The sequence below is a fragment of the Mauremys reevesii genome, linkage group 9 (genome assembly GCF_016161935.1).
Source record: "Mauremys reevesii isolate NIE-2019 linkage group 9, ASM1616193v1, whole genome shotgun sequence".
NCBI lineage: Eukaryota > Metazoa > Chordata > Testudines > Geoemydidae > Mauremys > Mauremys reevesii.
In genome coordinates this window covers 48,390,894-48,409,137 of record NC_052631.1, presented here as the reverse complement: position 1 = coordinate 48,409,137, position 18,244 = coordinate 48,390,894, and the positions used below count along the sequence as shown (strand labels likewise).

Below are 18,244 nucleotides of genomic sequence, written 5' to 3'. Positions count from 1 at the left end.
AACCCGCACCGGCGATGTCAGGGGTTAAGCAGCGCAGGCTCTGCCCTTGCCATCAACTCCCTCGCTGTGGAAATGTTCCCAGCATGGAGGGAATAGTGAGCTCGACCATAGCTCGCGCCGGGGAGCATTCAGGTGTTGGACTCGACGGCTCTTGCGAGGCCGTAGTCTACGGTGCTGATACTGTCGGTGCCATAGCAGTGCTCGGACGCCGCTGAAAAGCGAGCTCGACCACGGTTCGTACCGGGGAGCTTTCCAGCACCGGACTCAACAGCTCTTGCCTGGCCGGAGGTAACGGTGTGGATACTGTCAGTGCCGCGGCAGACATCGGTGCCGGGCGATCCGACTGAGCATAGCGCTCGGCTGCGGAGCAGGCGGCTCGGACGCAGCGTCTTAGCGAGCTCGACCACGGTCCGTACCGGGGAGCTATCCAGCACCGGACTCGACGGCTCTTGCCTGGCCGGAGTTAATGGTGCGGATATTGTCGGTTCCTGCGGCCGACCTCGGTGCTGGGCGATCCGACTGTGCATAGCGCTCGGCTGCGGAGCAGACGGCTCAGACGCAGCGTCAAAGCGAGCTCGACCACGGTCCGTGCCGGGGAGCTTTCCAGCACCGGACTCGACGGCTCTTGCCTGGCCGGAGTTAATGGTGCAGATATTGTCGGTGCCGCAGCAGACATCAGTGCCGGGCGATCCGACTGAGCATAGCGCTCGGCTGCGGAGCAGGCGGCTCGGACGCAGCGTCATAGCGAGCTCGACCACGGTCCGTACCGGGGAGCTTTCCGGCACCGGACTCGACGGCTCTTGCCTGGCCTGAGTTAGTGGTGCGGATATTGTCGGTGCCGCGGCAGACATCGGTGCCGGGCGATCCGACTGAGCATAGCGCTCGGCTGTGGAGCAGGCGGCTCGGACGCAGCAAGTATATTGTGCCTCTTCATCCTCCAGGAGAGGGAACCATGCCGAGTGGACGTCGGAGTCAGCGAGGGCCAGTGCCGGGAGGCCTTGGCGGCACCGGGGAACCGGTGCCGAGGGAGCACTCCTTAAAGACTAACCAGCGCTCGGCGCCGAGAGCGGAGGAGCAAGAGCTGCCTCCCTCAGGAGCTGTTTGAGACGAAAGTCCCGCTCCCCTTTGTTCTGGGATCAAAGGCCCCGCGAATGCGGCACTTATCTGTCAGTTGAGAATCCTCGAGGCACTTAGGAGAGGATCTCTTGTCGGCAATGGCTTGTGGCCGGCCGAGCATTGTAAAACCCTGTGGACCGGGCATCGGACCCGGCACCTGGTGAGGGGACGGGGATAAACCCCGAACCCCTGAAAATAAATCCTATACTACAAACAAATAAAGTTAACTACAACTATAAACTATACACTAAACGAGAGAAACTACGAGTAGCTAGGAAGGTGGAGGTCAGCTAAGCTGCGCTTCACTGTTCTAACGGCCGTCACGGGCGGAAAGAAGGAACTGAGGGGCGGATGGGTCGGCAGGGGTATATATCCTGCGCTATAGCGGCGCCACTCCAGGGGGCGCCCAGCCGACCCACCGAGTGTTGCTAGGGTAAAAGTCTTCCGAAGAGCCGTGCACGCGCGGCGCGCACACCTGACTGGAATGGATAGGAGCAATCACTCGAAGAAGAACTTATCTGCATTGTGAACTTGTTGAGGTCCCGCAGGTCTAGGATAGGTCTGAGACCTCCCTTCGCCTAGGGGATTAGGTTTCGTCCTTAGGTACCTCCTGTATAGCTCCGATGAAGAGGAGCGTCCGCACCTGTTGCAAGAGGAATCGCTCGTGAGAGGGGTCCCTAAAAGGGACGAGAATGGGTAGGCTTTTGCCCCATTGGTGGTTAGAAGGACCTTAAATTTTGGCTCCTTTGGGGGCCTGATTGACGCCTACGACCGCGTAAGTGACGCCTGCTGGCAAAGTCCTGTCTTTGTCTAGGCGCAGGGTAAGAGCGGTGAGGCTGGGGACGGAAAGGTCGGCGCTAAAGCACCAGCGTGTGCATGCCGAGAGAGAGCGCAAAGTGACCCTGCTGCCCTTCAGGCTTTGCAGCCTAGGGCCCGTTTTTCCAGAGAACAGGCCTTTGCCATTGAAGGGCAAGTCCTGTATAGCGTACAGCAGCTGCGAGGGAAGGCTCGATAACTGGTGCCATGAAATGCGCCTCGTGGCAACACCCGAGGCCAGGGTCGTGGCAGCGGAGTCAGCTGCATCCAACGAGGCCTGGAGGGAAGCTCTAGCCAGCTTCTTCCTTCGTTCCAGGAGGGCATCAAACTCTTGAGAGGAGTTCTGAAGAACCGACTCCGTACATTTGCCCACCGCCACCCATAGTAGCGGCTAAGCAGGGCTTGCTAGTTTGCTACACAAAGTGGCAGGGCCCCCGCCGAGTACATCTTACGGCCCAGTAAGACCATTCGCCTAGCCTCCTTGGCTTTAGGGGCTGGTGCCTGCTGGCCATGGCGTTCCATCCCATTGAGGGACTGGACGACAAGGGAGCGGGGGGGGGGAGGGGTAGATGTACCTATAGGTACTCGTACCCCCTGGATGATATCATGTACTTGCGTTCCGATCAGAGGAGGGCCCGAGGAGTATGTTCCTGCCCCCGCCTCATCTGGGGAGGAGGCAGAAGAAAGGCCAGGGACAAGCGGGTCCTGTGTGGGCTCGCGCTCCTGGACGACCTCCTGATCCGGTGGGATCTGGGAGCCCGGTGGCTGAACCGGGGCTTGCTCCGTACCGGTCAGAGGGGGACGGCTAATTGTCGCCTCTGGCACCCAGAGCTCCGACGGAACGGAGCGAGATGGGAGCACCGGTATGCCTCTGGCGTGGTAGTACGCCCAAGGTGACTAGAAGGACCACTGATAGGTCTCCTGGAAGACTCTGGAGGGCACATCGGAAAACAGAGTACTGCGCATATGAAGTGTCCGCACGTGGCAACACTGATGCGTGACTGGATGGCCCTGAAGGAGCTGAAGAGCCTTTGGTAGAGTCTCCTTCTCTAACTGACGTCGCTCGACGCGGCACCGGGGATCGGTACCGGGAGACATACCGGTACCGAGAACGGGACCTGCCACCGGAGCTGTGCCGGGCGGTCGACCGAGAGCGCGAGGCTCGATGTTCAGGAGTGGCTACGGGAGTCTCGGTGCCTGGGGCGGTGCCGGGAGCGGGATCGGTGCCGAGTGTACCGGGCCAGCGAACGGGACGCTGACCGGTGCGGCGAGTACTAAAGGTACCGAAATAGAGAACGGTGCCGAGACTGCGAGAACGTCTGCGGGACCGCGATTGGGAACAGTGCCACTCTGCGGTACCGATGCAGGGTGGCGTGAGCAAGACAGGCTCGCCGATAGACAATATAACCCGCACCGGCGGTGTCGGGGGTTAAAGCAGCGCAGGCTCTGCCCTTGCCATCAACTCCCTCACTGTGGAAATGTTTCCAGCGTGGAGGGAATAGTGAGCTCGACCACAGCTCGCAGCGGGGAGCATTCAGGTGCTGGACTCGACGGCTCTTGCGTGGCCGGAGTCTACGGTGCTGATACTGTCGGTGCCGCAGCAGGTACCGGTGCCGGGCAGTACGACGTAGTAGAGCGCTTGGGCTGCAGAGCAGGCGGCTCGGACGCAGCTTAAAAGCGAGCTCGACCACGGTCCGTACCGGGGAGCTTTCCAGCACCGGACTCGACGGCTCTTGCCTGGCCGGAGTTAATGGTGCGGATATTGTCGGTGCTGCGGCAGACATCGGTGCCGGGCGAACCGACTGAGCGTAGCGCTCGGCTGCGGAGCAGGCGGCTCGGACGCAGCTTCATCGCGAGCTCGACCACGGTCCGTACCGGGGAGCTTTCCAGCACCGGACTCGACAGCTCTTGCTTGGCTGGAGTTAATGGTGCGGATATAGTCGGTGCCGCGGCAGACATCGGCATAGGCGGCAGGTTCGTATAATTTTTGGTGGGGCCCAAAATGGTGGTCATCCCTCCCCTCCCCCCCGCTCTCACCCTGTAAGCTGATATAAAATGAAGCTACAATGCATCAGCACCACAAGATTACAAGGGTCAATTAAAAGTGGAAAGTCAGAAGCAGCACTTGCCTGCTTCAATATACGGTATTAAATTTTGTTGCACCTGTTGTGACAAAGTGGGAAATGTTCTTAATGTTTTCTCTGAATACTGTGTGGGTGCCTCAGTTTCCCCTGCAAAGTGCCAACTGACAGTGTTGGGGACAAAGAGATCAGGTGGCCTCCTTGTCCGGAAGAGAGACAAAGGCCAGATGAGGGAGTGTCAGTTTGGAGCTGGCTGGGGAAATCGGGAGAGGCCCAGAACTTGGGTCTGGGCTCCCCACCCCCCAAGATGGACCTGACTGAGGGGTCCTGTTTTCTGTACCTACAAGCTCTGTTTTAGACTGTACCCTGTCATCTAATAAACCTTCTGTTTTACTGTCTGGCTGAGAGTCACATCAGACTGCGGAGTTGGGGTGCAGGGACCTCTGGTTGCCCCAGGACCTGCCTGGGCAGACTCGCTGCGGAAAGTGCATGGTGTGGAAGGGCATGCTGAATGCTCCGAGGTCAGACCCAGGAAGGTGTAAGCTTCTTGCCCTGGAGACAGTATGCTCAGAGAGGAGCTCCCCCAGAGTCCTGACTGGCTTTGTATGGAGTTGTTCCAAAGCATCCCAGCATCCCCTTCCACACCATGCGCTTCCCGGAAGTCTGCACAGGCACTGACACTCCCTCCTCTGGCCTTTGTCTCTTTTCCAGGCATTAGGAGGCCACCTGATCTCTTTGTTCTCCAACACCTTCAGTTGGCACCTTCCAGGAGAGTGGCCCAGGCCATCAGTTGCCTGGAGGCAGGGTTGCAGCCATTCTCTGTGCAGACGGCATCACACTGGCCCTCTAGGGCTTTACAACAATCACACCCCCCTTATCCCACCATCTAGAGCCTTAAGAAATGCATTGGGGAAACTGAGGCACACAGACAGTATTCAGAGAAAACACCTGTATACGACCAGTTACATATTTTGAAGGGTGTAAAATAATCAAATATTGTGCTAAATACAATGACACTCCAAACTGACCACCAAATTTAAGTTGCATGTTTTTCCCCTCAGGTGAGGGTTCTGGGGTGGGGCTGGGGATGAGGGGTTCACAGTGCAGGAGCGTGCTCAGTGCTGGGGGTGCAGGCTTTGGGGTGAGGCAGGGCTGAGGATGAGGAACTTGGGATGCAGACAGGCTGCCCCAGGGCTAGGGCCAGAGAGGACTCCCCATCACCACCACTGGCAGCAGCAAGCTCCAGGGGAGGGACCCCTCCTGCCCCCCACGGCACACACACTCTGCACATGCTCCTAGGGCCCCTCTGAGGTCCAGAAAGCTCACTCCCCTCCCCTATGATGGGTACTGGGGGGGGGGCAAAGGTGGCCTTCCATGTTGCTGCCCCTCACCATAACTTCACTGTGGATGGGGCTGCCCCTTGCCCAGCATGGGGCAGAAGTGGGGTAGGCAGGGTGGTGGCTGGCTATGGGGTGGGGGAGCAGGGTGTCATAAAATTCACCCAAGCCCCAGCTGCTCAGGTCTAGGAAGCCTCCCTCTCCCATCCCTCCTGTGGCGGGTGGGTTGGTGGGTGCTGGGGGAAGGGGCATTGCCTTCACATGTGGCTTCCTGCCTCCCCTGTGCAGCCTGCTGTGCCTCACTGGGGTAGGAGTAGGGGCTGGGACTGGGGCTGGGGCAGGGGGGGAAATCATAGGGTCAAACACTCAAACATAATAAAAAATCATAGGGTCAAACACTCACGGAAGCCCCAGCACCTGCTAAGGTGAGTGATGTCTGTCTCCTGGCCCGTTTGTGTCTCCTCCAGGTAGGGGCAGGAGAGGGGAGGGGAGGGGAGGCCCCCTCCCCTCCCCCTCCTGAGTGCTTCAGCAGCAGTTAGCATTCCTAGTCTTATGCTAATGCTGCAGCCCTTAGGCTACGGCAGCAGCAGCAAAGGAGAGAGAGAGACGCGCTGTGCGCTCTCTTTACATTCAGGCAGGGAAGCTCCGGGGAGGGGGAAAAATCTAGCTCCAAATATTGGTGGAGCAGAGCCCCTGATTATGAATATTCCTGGGGCTTTAGCTCCAAGAGCCCATATAAGTTGGCGCCCATGGACATCGGTGCCGTGGCAGACATCAGTGCCGGGCGATCCGACTGAGCATAGCGCTCGGCTGCGGAGCAGGCGGCTCGGACGCAGCTTCATAGCGAGCTCTACCACGGTTCGTACCGGGGAGCCTTCCAGCACCGGACTCGACGGCTCTTGCCTGGCTGGAGTTAATGGTGCGGATATTGTCGGTGCCGCGCGCTCCAACGGAGCATAGCGCTCAGCTGTGGAGCAGGCGGCTCGGACGCAGCAAGTATATTGTGCCTCTTCATCCTCCAGGAGAGGGAACCATGCCGAGTGGACGTCGGAGCCAGCGAGGCAGTGCCGGGAGGCCTTGGCGGTACCGGCGATCCGGTGCCGAGGGAGCGCTCCTTGAAGACTAACCAGCGCTCGGCGCCGAGAGCGGAGGAGCAAGAGCTGCCTCCCTCAGGAGCTGCTTGAGACGAAAGTCCCGCTCCCCTTTGTTCTCGGATTAAAGGCCTCACAAATGCGGCACTTATCTGTTAGTTGAGATTCCTCGAGGCACTTAGGAGAGGATCTCTTGTCCGCATCGGCTTGTGGCCGGCCGAGCAGTGTAAAACCCTGTGGACCGGGCATCGGACCCGGCACCGGGTGAGGGGAAGGGGATAAACCCCAAACCCCTGAAAATAAATACTATACTACAAACAAATAAAGTTAACTACAACTATAAACATCTGAACTATATACTAGACGAGAGAAACTACGAGTAGCTAGGGAAGTGGAGGTCAGCTAAGCCGCGCTCCACTGTTCCAACGGCCGTCACAGGCGGGAAGAAGGAACTGAGGGGCGGATGGGTCGGCAGGGGTATATATTCCTGCGCCATAGCGGCACCACTCCAGGGGGCGCCCAGCCGACCCACCGAGTGTTGCTAGGGTAAAAATCTTCCGAAGAGCCGTGCACGCGCAGCGCGCACACCTAACTGGAATGCATAGGAGCAATCACTCGAAGAAGAACAGTACTTCCACGGACTTCTTAATATTCTCTGATGGGCAATTATTCAGATTTTTCATTGGGTGCTGGACCCAAATATGTCTCAGTGTTGCAATGCAGTTTCCACAGGGTGAGCAGCTAAAGCCATCTCTGCTAGTCCTTATTCTAAAAGCAAATGTTGCACAGGCAAAAGAGGCTCACAGGGATACCCCTGGCACAAACAGTGCTGGCATGTGAGAAGGAAGGCGTTTTAACTCCACAAGGCCCACAATCTGAAGACTGGGCATTTCACTTTGTCGGCCATTTCAAACAATCAGGAACTAGCCAACCAAACTTAATAATAATAATAATAATTATTATTATTATTATTATTTTACTACTAATGATGAATTACAATAAACACACACTAAGTTTCAGTTAAAGTAGAACTGCACAAGAGAAAGGGAAAGAGGAATGATTAGGGTCCCAAGACCACTTGTGATGCTACACACAGAGGGAACAGTCATGATTTATAACACTGGGCTCCATATGTAACACTCATGGTTACACAGCTCTGAACATTCTGGGACCATTGAGTCAGGGCATGCATCTTCCAAAACGAGGATCTGAAGGGGCTCAAGGAGCAGGTTCTTAGTGATATGGACAGAGAAGAAATAGGGAGAGATTAGACAGGAAGAAGCAGTAGCAGGGTTTGATGAATGTATTATGCTACAAGGAGGAGTCAAAATGACCCCAGGGTGGCAAGCTTAGGAGAAAGGGAGGATTCTGGAGTTTTTAACAATAGAGAAAGTAGGGAGAAGGGTAGAAAGATAAGTTCTTATAAGCAGATAAGAAGAGTGTCTTATAAGCAGTTCAAAAAGTGAGGTTGAACCGAGAAGGAAAAGCGAGATGATGGTAGCTGAACCCTTGAGAGCAGCTAAGGTATATAGAGTTTGCATTTACAAGGCACCTATCAGTACGGTGTCTAACAGAAACAACAGAAAAATAGGAACAGAAGAGCAAAGGGAAGGATACTGAGGACAGAGCTTTGAGGGACAATGAAAAAGCATAAGATAGAGGAGCAGCCATGTAAGGAAATGTTAACAGAGCAGCAGAGGAGGAAGGAGAAGAACACAGACTTATCACAGCTCCAGGAGGAGAGGCAATAGAAGGATTCAATTGTCTAAAGTGACAAAAAGTTCAGAGAATGCCAAGTCTGGATCTGGCCAGAGTTAGGTCATTTGTGACCTCAGTGAGAGAAATTCAGTGACGTGGAGGGGACAGACACTTGTCTGCAAGAGATCCAAGTGAGGAAATGAAGGGGAGAGCAGACAGACTATTGAAGGAGCTTAGTGGCAAAGGGCGGAGTTGTAGCAACATTCTGACAGGTGAGTAGAGACATAAGCTACTTGAAAGTTGAAAGAAGCCTTATGAGAGAGGAAGCAAGAGACAACAGGAGTCCAGAAGGAAGTTGCCTCTGAATAACATTACTTCTAGCAGAACAGGAAGCCCTGGAGAACACCAAGAAATAATGACACCTTACCTTTCTGGTGATGATAGTAATTTTGGGCACAGTTGCTTCTGCAAAGGCAAATAGTAGTTTTGCACCATGACGAATGATTCCTCCATATTCCTGAGCTGTGCCTAAAAATTATTAGAACCAAAAAACCTTTTCAGGAAAGTTACCAAAAACACATCACTTCACGTGGACAGCTCTCTCCAGGTGCTGCCAGCAGGTCAGCTAGCACTTATCAAAGCCGCACACCCCCAGTGGTGTTTACTGTACAATAGTGTTCTCCACATCTCCATGCTGGACAATAGGGTAAGGAAAGCTCATATGGAGAACTGCAATGAATGTATACTGCAGGTGAACAGCAGCTATATGGTATCACAATACCATAAAAATATTGTTAATAGGTTCCCACTTGGTGGCAAATTTTGGTTCAGCTGAAAATAGTACGAGACCTCAACCTATTTATCAGAGAAAAATTCCTCCTTATCTGCTAATTTCACTTCTCTGGAAACATAATACTCTGACATGGAGAAGGATGTGTTTTTTCACTTCAGACTCAAGGACAGTTCAAAGCCATTATTCAGGGTCAGCAGCAGGAAAAGACATTCCCCTCCTAGAACTTACCAGAGCTGTGAATCCTACACAAAAGAATAATTACAAACACAGACAGCAAAGACAATCTCAGGCCATACTTGAAAACAAATACTGGGCTCCCACGGGCAAACTGCAATTAATTTGGGTAAGAAAACATCAGTGAGACACAGCAGCTCTGGTGAGTTACAGTGAAAAGGAACGAAAGATAAAAATCTGTGCCCTAACTACACTTCTCCCAACATAAAGCAGTCATAAGGGGAGGATTTGCTGACATGTCCTTTCTTAGAAGTGAAATGAGCAGGCAGGCAAAGAGTTTTCCTCCATCACCCTGAGGTCCTGGGTTCCCCTGAAGGTTGAGGAATCATTCCTTTGGTTCTAATGATGGAAATATAGCTGCAAGAGACACCATCCTGAACTTCTGAGACTTGGCAAAGTTGTTTATGAATCTTAGATCTAAAATATCAATCTCCACCCTCCATTCTTTTTCGGGACCAGAAAATAGTTGGAATAAAATCTTTTCCCTCTGTGCTTAATAGGAAATAGTTCCACAGCTCCCATTCACAGAAGTGAGTCAACTTCTTGCTTTAACAGGTGTTCATGAGAGGAGTTGCTGAGGAGAAACAGGATGGGGGTGGGTATACTGGAGGAAGGTAAAATTTCCCAGATTTTATAATCTCCAGCACCCATTTATCCAATGTGATTCTCTTCCACGTGGGAAGACAGCGGGAGAGAGAGTTTCTGAAGGGTGGAAGGTGGGAAAAATGGTGTATATATAGCTCAATTTAGTTGGACAGTTCCGGGCCCTCAACCAGCCCATCGAAACTGATGCTTGGATGATGATGATGGTTCTGTAGTGGGTGCAGAGGGAGCAGGTGGTCTCTTTCTCTGGAATCTCGATTTTTTCCTGTGTGGTTCAAACAGTCTCTGGGATCTGGAGAATGAACTGGGGCAGGATTTTTGAGCCATTTGGGATCTACTAAACCTTCATTTGTTTATAGGTGTGTAAGTCCCAAGAGATCTCAGAGTGACTCTGGAATCCTTAAAGGTATGCAACGAATCACCAGAGGTCCCTGTGAACAGTTTGAGGCCATCAAAGGGAAGGTCCTCAGCCATGCTTTGGACATCCCTTGGAAATCCAGACAGCTGGAACTAGGACATCCCTCCACATGACCATTGCCATAGACCTGGATTGAGCAGCAGTGTTGGCTGTGTCCAATGAGGCCTGTAGCGATGTTCTGGTTAACAGCTGACCCTTGTTAACAACAGCTTGAAACTGGACACACTGATCAGCTGGCAGACGCTCAATAAAGGTGGTGATTTTGGCATAATTTGAATGACTGTATTTAGCTACGAGAGTTTGACAGTTCACAATCCTAAAATGAAAAGTCACAGATGAGTAGTCTTTCTGTTGAATAGATCAAAGCATTTTTGATTGTTAACAAATCGCATAGCCTTTGCATGATATCATCTGCCATGTTTGTTCACTGCCTCCACAACCAGTGAGTTCAGAATTGGATGGGCGAACAGAAATTCAGAGTCTTTAGCTGGGATGTAATATTTCTTACTGACTCATTTACACATCAACGGAATTGTCACAGAGGCCCACCAGATGGATTTCGCAAGATCCACCAGGGCCTCATTTATAGGCAGGGCAACTCGGGTAGAGGGAGCTCATTGGAGGATGTCCAGGAGCTTATGTTGTGACTTTCAAGGGAATCTAGCGGGAATCTGCAATGTGCTTCATTAACTCTTGGAAATGTCTGAACTCATCAGCCACAGACAATAGGGGAGGCATAACCACCTCATATGGGAAGAGTGATGGGGCAGCTGCCCCTCACTGTTAGAAAAGGGGTTAAAAGCAGCCTATTAGAAAGGAGCTGAGAGGAGTAGCCAGTCATGGCCCGGCAGGCTGATACAAGAAGGGCTGCAAGACAGAGCAGAGTTCAGTAGCTGACTGAAGCTCCAGAGGAGAAGACCAGGCTCCTAGCAGGAGGAAGGAGCACCAGCACCTGGGACAGAGCAGTGCTGCAAGCAGGAACCAGGGGAGCTAGAGAGAGAGCTCCTGGCTGGCTGCTAGGGCCTGCAGGCTGAGACCCTGAGGTAAGGGCAGAAGAGAGTGCTGGAGCCACATGGTAAGCGGCCCTGGGACAATGGACTGCAGTTGCCACTGAGGGAGTGGCTGGACAGAGATTGCAGGTCCCCTGGAGAGACTGCAGGTCCCCCGGAAGCGGGGGGGAACACAGAGTGTGGCACAGCCAGAGGGCAGTGTCACTAAAGATGATGCCACAGTCCTGGGAGTGGTGCGAGTCCTGGTACAAAAGAGATGGGAGCAATGCACCACCAGACGAGAGTGCCCTGGGAAGCAGAGCTAATTCCCATGACAGCCGGCAGGAGGCGCCAGAATGGTGATTCACACCCCATCACAGGGAGTAATCTCTATCTGCCCTAGTCTCCTGTTTCTCAAAGGGTTTTTGTGCCTGAGGCAATGGAGTAGGAGGAGCTGAAGCAGACAAGCGTCTCCTCCATATTCCCCATAAAAAACTAGGGGCCTGGGAAAATTGCTGATGATATGAAGCCCAAGGATCACAGTATGGCTAATGGAGAGGTCTGAAAGGCATCAGGAGTGGCATCCATTGGTTGCTCGAATAGGAACCTGGGGCCTGTCTTTGGTGGAACTCCCCCTTCCTGTTAAAAGCGTCAGGATGGAAATCACTTTTCTGAAGTGTTGGGGAGCACTGGATCGAAATTTTCAAATTGGAGGAAAATTCCTCCTCTTTAAGAGGGGGAGCCCCAGCATTCTGAAAGTGTTGGAGAGTCAAGTGGCACCAGGGGACAGGTCCCACCTCCATGACCATGTTTGTCTTGGTACCGATAACTTCTTACTACCAACTAACAAGGGAGACTCAGGCATCTACAAAAGAAATAGATCCCTTGAGAATCTGAACTCCTGCAGTACTCGGTGGGTTTGAAGAGCAGGGCTCCGTTCTGTTTTTGGTACTGAGGGTATATGCTGCCCTGGCAAGTCCACTCTGGTCAAAGTAGACAGTACCGATTAGGATGCCTCAGGGGCCACCGAGACCATATGAGAGGCATATCTTCCTGGTACTGAGGCCAACTTGGACGTAGACGGTAATGAAAATTTTGTAGGTACTGTCCTCTGAGAAGTGGAATATTTTGATGATGCAGTGTCCTGCTTGTGCAGCACTGAATGTTTCATTACTGAGTTATGCTTGCTGCCCTTTTTCTCTGCTGAGCCCGGAGCCCTGGTTAGAGAATCAATACTAAGAGCGTCTGGAGCCTCAGTTGTACCCAGGGTAGAATGTGAGGTTTCCACAGCGGTCTTGTTCTGTGGGGACCAAAGTCTTTTTGAGGTGGCATCTTTCTGTGGGAATGACTCAGTATTCTGTGGGTATTCTCTGTGGATTTACTTCAGGTAGACCAAGGTAAATGTGCCGAAGTTGACAGGGCACCATGTTCACTCAGCACTGATGTCGGTGGGTGGGAGGGAGGTGGTCTCCTGGCCTGGATCTGAGGCTGGTTGGAGGAAATGCTCCATCATTAAGAGTCTGTTTTAGCTCCTAATTTTTTCTTGCCCTGTCCTTAAAAGCAGTGCAGATGGAACACCTTTGTTGGATATGAGACTCTCCCACGCAGCAGATACAATTGGAATGTTCATCGTTGACCAGGATGGCCTCCCGGCAAGAGATGCACTGCTTGAAGCCCAGGGAGTCTGGCATACCCCAAGGTAACAGTTTGTAGGAGGGGAAGGTCCCCCTCCCCAAAGAGGAAAGAGATTGAAAGTCTCTTCTTTATCAGGGCTCTGAGTAGAAGAACTGCTGGAAGCACATACTGCAGCTGGTGGTCAACCGGGAATTCACGCCCCACTGGCCTTTTCTCCCCACATCACAAGTCAGGAGAACTAATAGGTGATGCAGTGGGTTTGCTCTCAACTGCACCTTTGCAGGAACAATCTCTCTCACACCTCCCGAGGCAGCAGTGCAGCTCTGCACAGCCTTAACACAAGGCAGAGTAGGAACACTATAGCTGAGCCCTTTTTCAGGTACTTGGAATCTCAAAATAACAAGGAAATGCAGAGCAAGTGAAGTGCAAATAACTTCTGATCTAGCTGCGATGAGGGCAGGATTTCTGGGGTTCTGGCAAGGAAACAGCCCATCTTTGGCTGGGCCCTGCATGATGACTTTGCAACTGCTCTGGCACAGACAGGGGATGAACACACCCTACCTAACAAACACAACCTTAGATAAAGAAACAAAGAGAAATGGTATTAAATATCCTAGCCCGACTGCCCTCCCTCCCCAATCATAGGGAGTTACAAATACAGAGGGCCTACCTGGCAGAAATCCAGGAACATCCACAAAAGTGATCAGAGGAATGTTGAAAGCATCGCAGAATCGAACAAAACGGGCTCCCTTCACAGAAGAATTTATGTCTAAACACCCTAGTGTTCAAAAACAGAGAGGACGACATATTTTATGAGGCTTTTAAACTGTTCTAATAAATTCTAACCTTCTGATAGTGCATTCAGGGTACTATCAGGATCTCACTATATAGATTTTCTGTATTATCTTGTATTTCATCCAAATTATTCTTGTTTCTGTATTTCTAGTTGTGGAGGACTATTGTTTGTCTGGTTCGTGATGTTCCCCCCTTCACTTCACTTCAAGGTCATGGATAGAAAAATTTAAAACACCTAAGTCTAACTGAAAGTCAGAGAGACCTAGGTGCTTTTAATATTATGGGATATTCTCCCATAATAATATAGCATGCTATAGGGTTATATTACTTTAACACTAAGAATGTGACATGTATTCTATCTGTATTCATTTCATATTATTTCTTTGTATTGCAACCACACAGAGAGGCCTCAATCAGATAGTGATGCGTTGTGGTAAGTGCTGTACAATTCAATGAGAGACAGTTCCTGCCCCAAAGAGCTTACAATCAAACAGTGCCATTTTAAAGTATCCTTTTTTCTTTTCATTGCCATAAACCTTAGATAACTTCATCATTAAACATTATACTCACAGACTTTAAGGTCAGAAGGGACCATTATGATCATCTAGTCTGACCTCCTGCACAACGCAGGCCACAGAATATTACTCACTCCTGTAACAAACCCTGCAACAAACCCCTAACCTATGTCTGAGTTACTGAAGTCCTCAAAACGTGGTTTAAAGACCTCAAGTGCAGAGAATCCTCCAGCAAGTGACCCCTGCCCCATGCTGCAGAGGAAGGCAAAAAACCTCCAGCGCTTCTGCCAATCTGCCCTGGAGGAAAATTCCTTCCCGACCCCAAATATGGCGATCAGCTAAACCCTGAGCATGTGGGCAAGACTCACCAGCCAGACACCCAGGAAAGAATTATCTGTAGTAACTCAGATTTTACTCCATCTAACGTCCCATCACAAGCCATTGGGCATATTTACCACTAGTAGTCAAAGACGAATTAATTGCCAAAATTAGGCTATCCAATTATACCATCCCCTCCATAAATTTATCAAGCTTAGTCTTGAAGCCAGATATGTCAAGCCCACTTCTCCCCTTGGAAGGCTGTTCCAGAACTTCACTCCTCTGATGGTTAGAAACCTTTGTCTAATTTCAAGTCTAAACTTCCTGATAGCCAGTTTATATCCATTTGTTCTTGTGTCCACATTGGTACTGAGCTTAAATAATTCCTCTCCCTCCCTGGTTTTATTCCTCTGATATATTTATAGAGAGCAGCAAAGAGTTCTGTGGCACCTTATAGACTAACAGACGTATTGGAGCATGAGCTTTCGTGGATGTCATGCATCCGACGAAGTGGGTATTCCCCCATGAAAGCTCATGCTCCAATACGTCTGTTAGTCTATAAGGTGCCAAAGGACTCTCTGCTGCTTTTACAGATCCAGACTAACACGGCTACCCCTCTGATATTTATAGAGAGCAATCATATCTCCCCTCAGCCTCCTTTTGGTTAGGCTAAACAAGCCAAGCTCTTTGAGTCTCCTTGCATAAGACAGGTTTTCCATTCCTCGGATCATCCTAGTAGCCTCTCTCTGAACCTGTTCCAGTTTGAATTCATCTTTCTTAAACATGGGAGATCAGAACTGCACACAGTATTCCAGATGAGGTCTCACCAGTGCCTTGTATAAGGGTACTAACACCTCCTTATCTCTACTGGAAATACCTTCCCTGATGCATCCCAAAACCGCATTAGCTTTTTTCACGGCCATATCACATTCGCGGATCATACTCATCCTGTGATCAACCAATACTCCGAGGTCTTTCTCCTCCTCTGTTACTTCCAACTGATGCCTCCCTAGCTTATAACAATAGTTCTTGTTATTAATCCCTAAATGCATGACCTTGCACTTTTCACTATTAAATTTCATTCTATTACTATTACTCCATTCTACAAGGTCATCCAGATCTTCCTGTATGACATCCAGGTCCTTCTCTGTATTGGCAATACCTCCCAGCTTTGTGTCATCCGCAAACTTTATTAGCACATTCCCACTTTTTGTGCCAAGGTCAGTAATAAAAAGGTTAAATAAGATTGCCCCCAAAACTGATCCCTGAGGAACTCCACTAGTAACTTCCTTCCAGCCTGACAGTTCACCTTTCAGTAGGACCCGTTGTTGTCTCCCCTTTAACCAGTTCCTTATCCACCTTTCAATTTTCATACTGATCCCCATCTTTTCCAATTTAACTAATAATTCCCCATGTGGAACCGTGTCAAATGCCTTACTGAGATCGAGGTAAATTAGATCCACTGCGTTTCCTTTGTCTAAAAAATCTGTTACTTTCTCAAAGAAGGAAATCAGGTTGGTTTGGCACGATCTACCTTTTGTAAAACCATGTTGTATTTTGTCCCAATTACCATTGACCTCCATGTCCTTAACTGCACCTCTACCTCAATATAACGCTGTCCTTGGGAGCCAAAAAAATCTTACTGCGTCATAGGTGAAACCGCATTATATTGAACTTAATTTGATCCGCCGGAGTGCACAGCCCCGCCCCCCGGAGTGCTGCTTTACCGTGTTATATCCGAATTCGTGTTGTATCAGGTGGCGTTATAACAGGATAGAGGTGTATTTTCTCCTTCAACATTTTTTCCAAGACCTTGCATACTACAGATGTCAAACTAACAGGCCTATGGTTACTAGGATCACTTTTTTTCTTTTCTTAAAAATAGGAACTATGTTAGTAATTCTCCAGTCGTAAGGTACAACCCCTGAGTTTACTGATTCATTAAAAATTCTTGCTAATGGGCTTGCAATTTCATGTGCCAGTTCCTTTAATATTCTTGGATGAAGATTATCTGGGCCCCCTGATTTCGTCCCATTAAGCTGTTTGAGTTTGGCTTCTACCTCGGATGTGGTAATATCTACCGCCATATCCTCATTCCCATTTGTCATCCTACCATTATCCCTAAGCTCCTCATTAACCTCATTAAAGACTGAGGCAAAGTATTTGTTAGGTATTGGGCCATGCCTAGATTATCCTTAACCTCCACTCCAGCCTCAGTGTTTAGCAGTTCCACTTTTTTCTTTCTTTGTTTTCTTCTTATTTATATGGCTATAGAACCTTTTACTATTGGTTTTAATTCTCTTTGCAAGGTCCAACTCTACATGGCTTTTGGCCTTTCTCACTTTATCCCTACATGTTCTGACCCCAATAAGGTAGCTTTCCTTGCTAATCCCTCCCATCTTCCACTCCTTGTAGGCTTTCTGCTTTTTCTTAATCACCTCTCTTACATGCTTGCTCATCCAGCTTGGTCTACAACTCCTGCCTATGAATTTTTTCCCCTTTCTTGGGATGGAGGCTTCTGAGAGTTTCTGCAACTTTGACTTGAAGTAATTCTACGCCTCCTCTGCCTTTAGAGCCACAAGTTCTTCAGTCCAATCCACTTCCCTAACTAATTTCCTTAACTCTTTAAAGTTAACCCTTTTGAAATAAAAAACCCTAGTCCCAGATCTATTTTTTGTTTATCCTTCCATCTAGTTTGAACTGAATTAGCTTATGATCACTCGAACCAAGGTTGTCCCCTACAACCATTTCTTCTATGAGGTCCTCATTACTCACCAAAACCAAATCTAAAATGGTTTCCCCTCTTGTTGGTTCTCCAACTACTTGGTGAAGAAATCCATCAGCTATCGCATCCAGGAAAATCTGAGCCCTATTATTATTACTAGCACCTGTCCTCCAGTCTATATCTGGGAAGTTAAAGTCTCCCATGATCACAAAATTCCCATTAGTATTTACTTCATTAAAAACATAAAGAGGTCTCTATCCATATCCAAATTGGATCCCGGTGGTCTGTAGTACACCCCAAGCACTATCTCAGAGGAGGCTCTAGTAGCTTTCTTTCCCAATGTGATTTTTGCCCAGACAGACTCTGTCTTATCCATTCCATCGCTTTTTATTTCTTTACAGTCTACCTCATCATTTATATACAATGCTGCTCCACCACCTTTGCCTTTATTTCTATCTTTCCTAAACAGCACATAGCCTTCAATACCTGTACTCCAGTCATGACTACTATTCCACCATGTTTCTGTTATCCCTATAATATCTGGTTTCACTTCCTGCACCAGTAGCTCATATGTCTCCACATCCAGTCTAAAACCACAACTTTACTCTGACACGCATAGCAACACCAGCATTTTCAGTTCATACAGTCAGAATTTAAGGCCACATGAGACCACCAGATCATCTAGTCTGACCTTTTGTATGTCACAGGTCACCACCACTACTCAGGACCCACACGCTAACCCAATCACTGAAATAAGACCAAATTAAAATGAGATCCACAGGCAGAGAATAGGAGGGAGTGAGATGCACTAGCGCTTGAGGCCCTTGCAATTGCAGGGAAATGATTAAGTGAGATATCTGCAGTGTTGTAGCTGTGTCAGTCCCAGGATATTAGTGACACCAGGTGAGTGCGGTAATATTTTATTGTTGCTGAGCTAGACAAGCTTTTGACCTACACAGAGCTCATCTTCAGTCTGGGAATGGCACTCAGCATCACAGCTAAATACAAGATCAAACTGATAGTTTAGCATAAGTAGTTAGATATAGTCTAAGGGAACATTCCAGGTGAAGTGGTCCATTA

At 49.8% G+C, this 18,244-nt stretch overlaps 1 protein-coding gene across 1 annotated transcript in view; it reads right to left on the bottom strand.

The window, feature by feature from the left end:
• PCCB (propionyl-CoA carboxylase subunit beta) overlaps window positions 1–18,244 on the bottom strand; it is an 85,122-nt gene that overhangs the window by 11,944 nt on the left and 54,934 nt on the right. The window contains exons 11-12 of the mRNA XM_039489285.1: window positions 13,482–13,589; window positions 8,567–8,667 (exon numbers count right to left, since the gene is read on the bottom strand). Of these exons, the coding sequence (XP_039345219.1) occupies window positions 8,567–8,667; window positions 13,482–13,589 (209 nt within the window). The remainder of the gene's footprint in view (window positions 1–8,566; window positions 8,668–13,481; window positions 13,590–18,244) is intronic.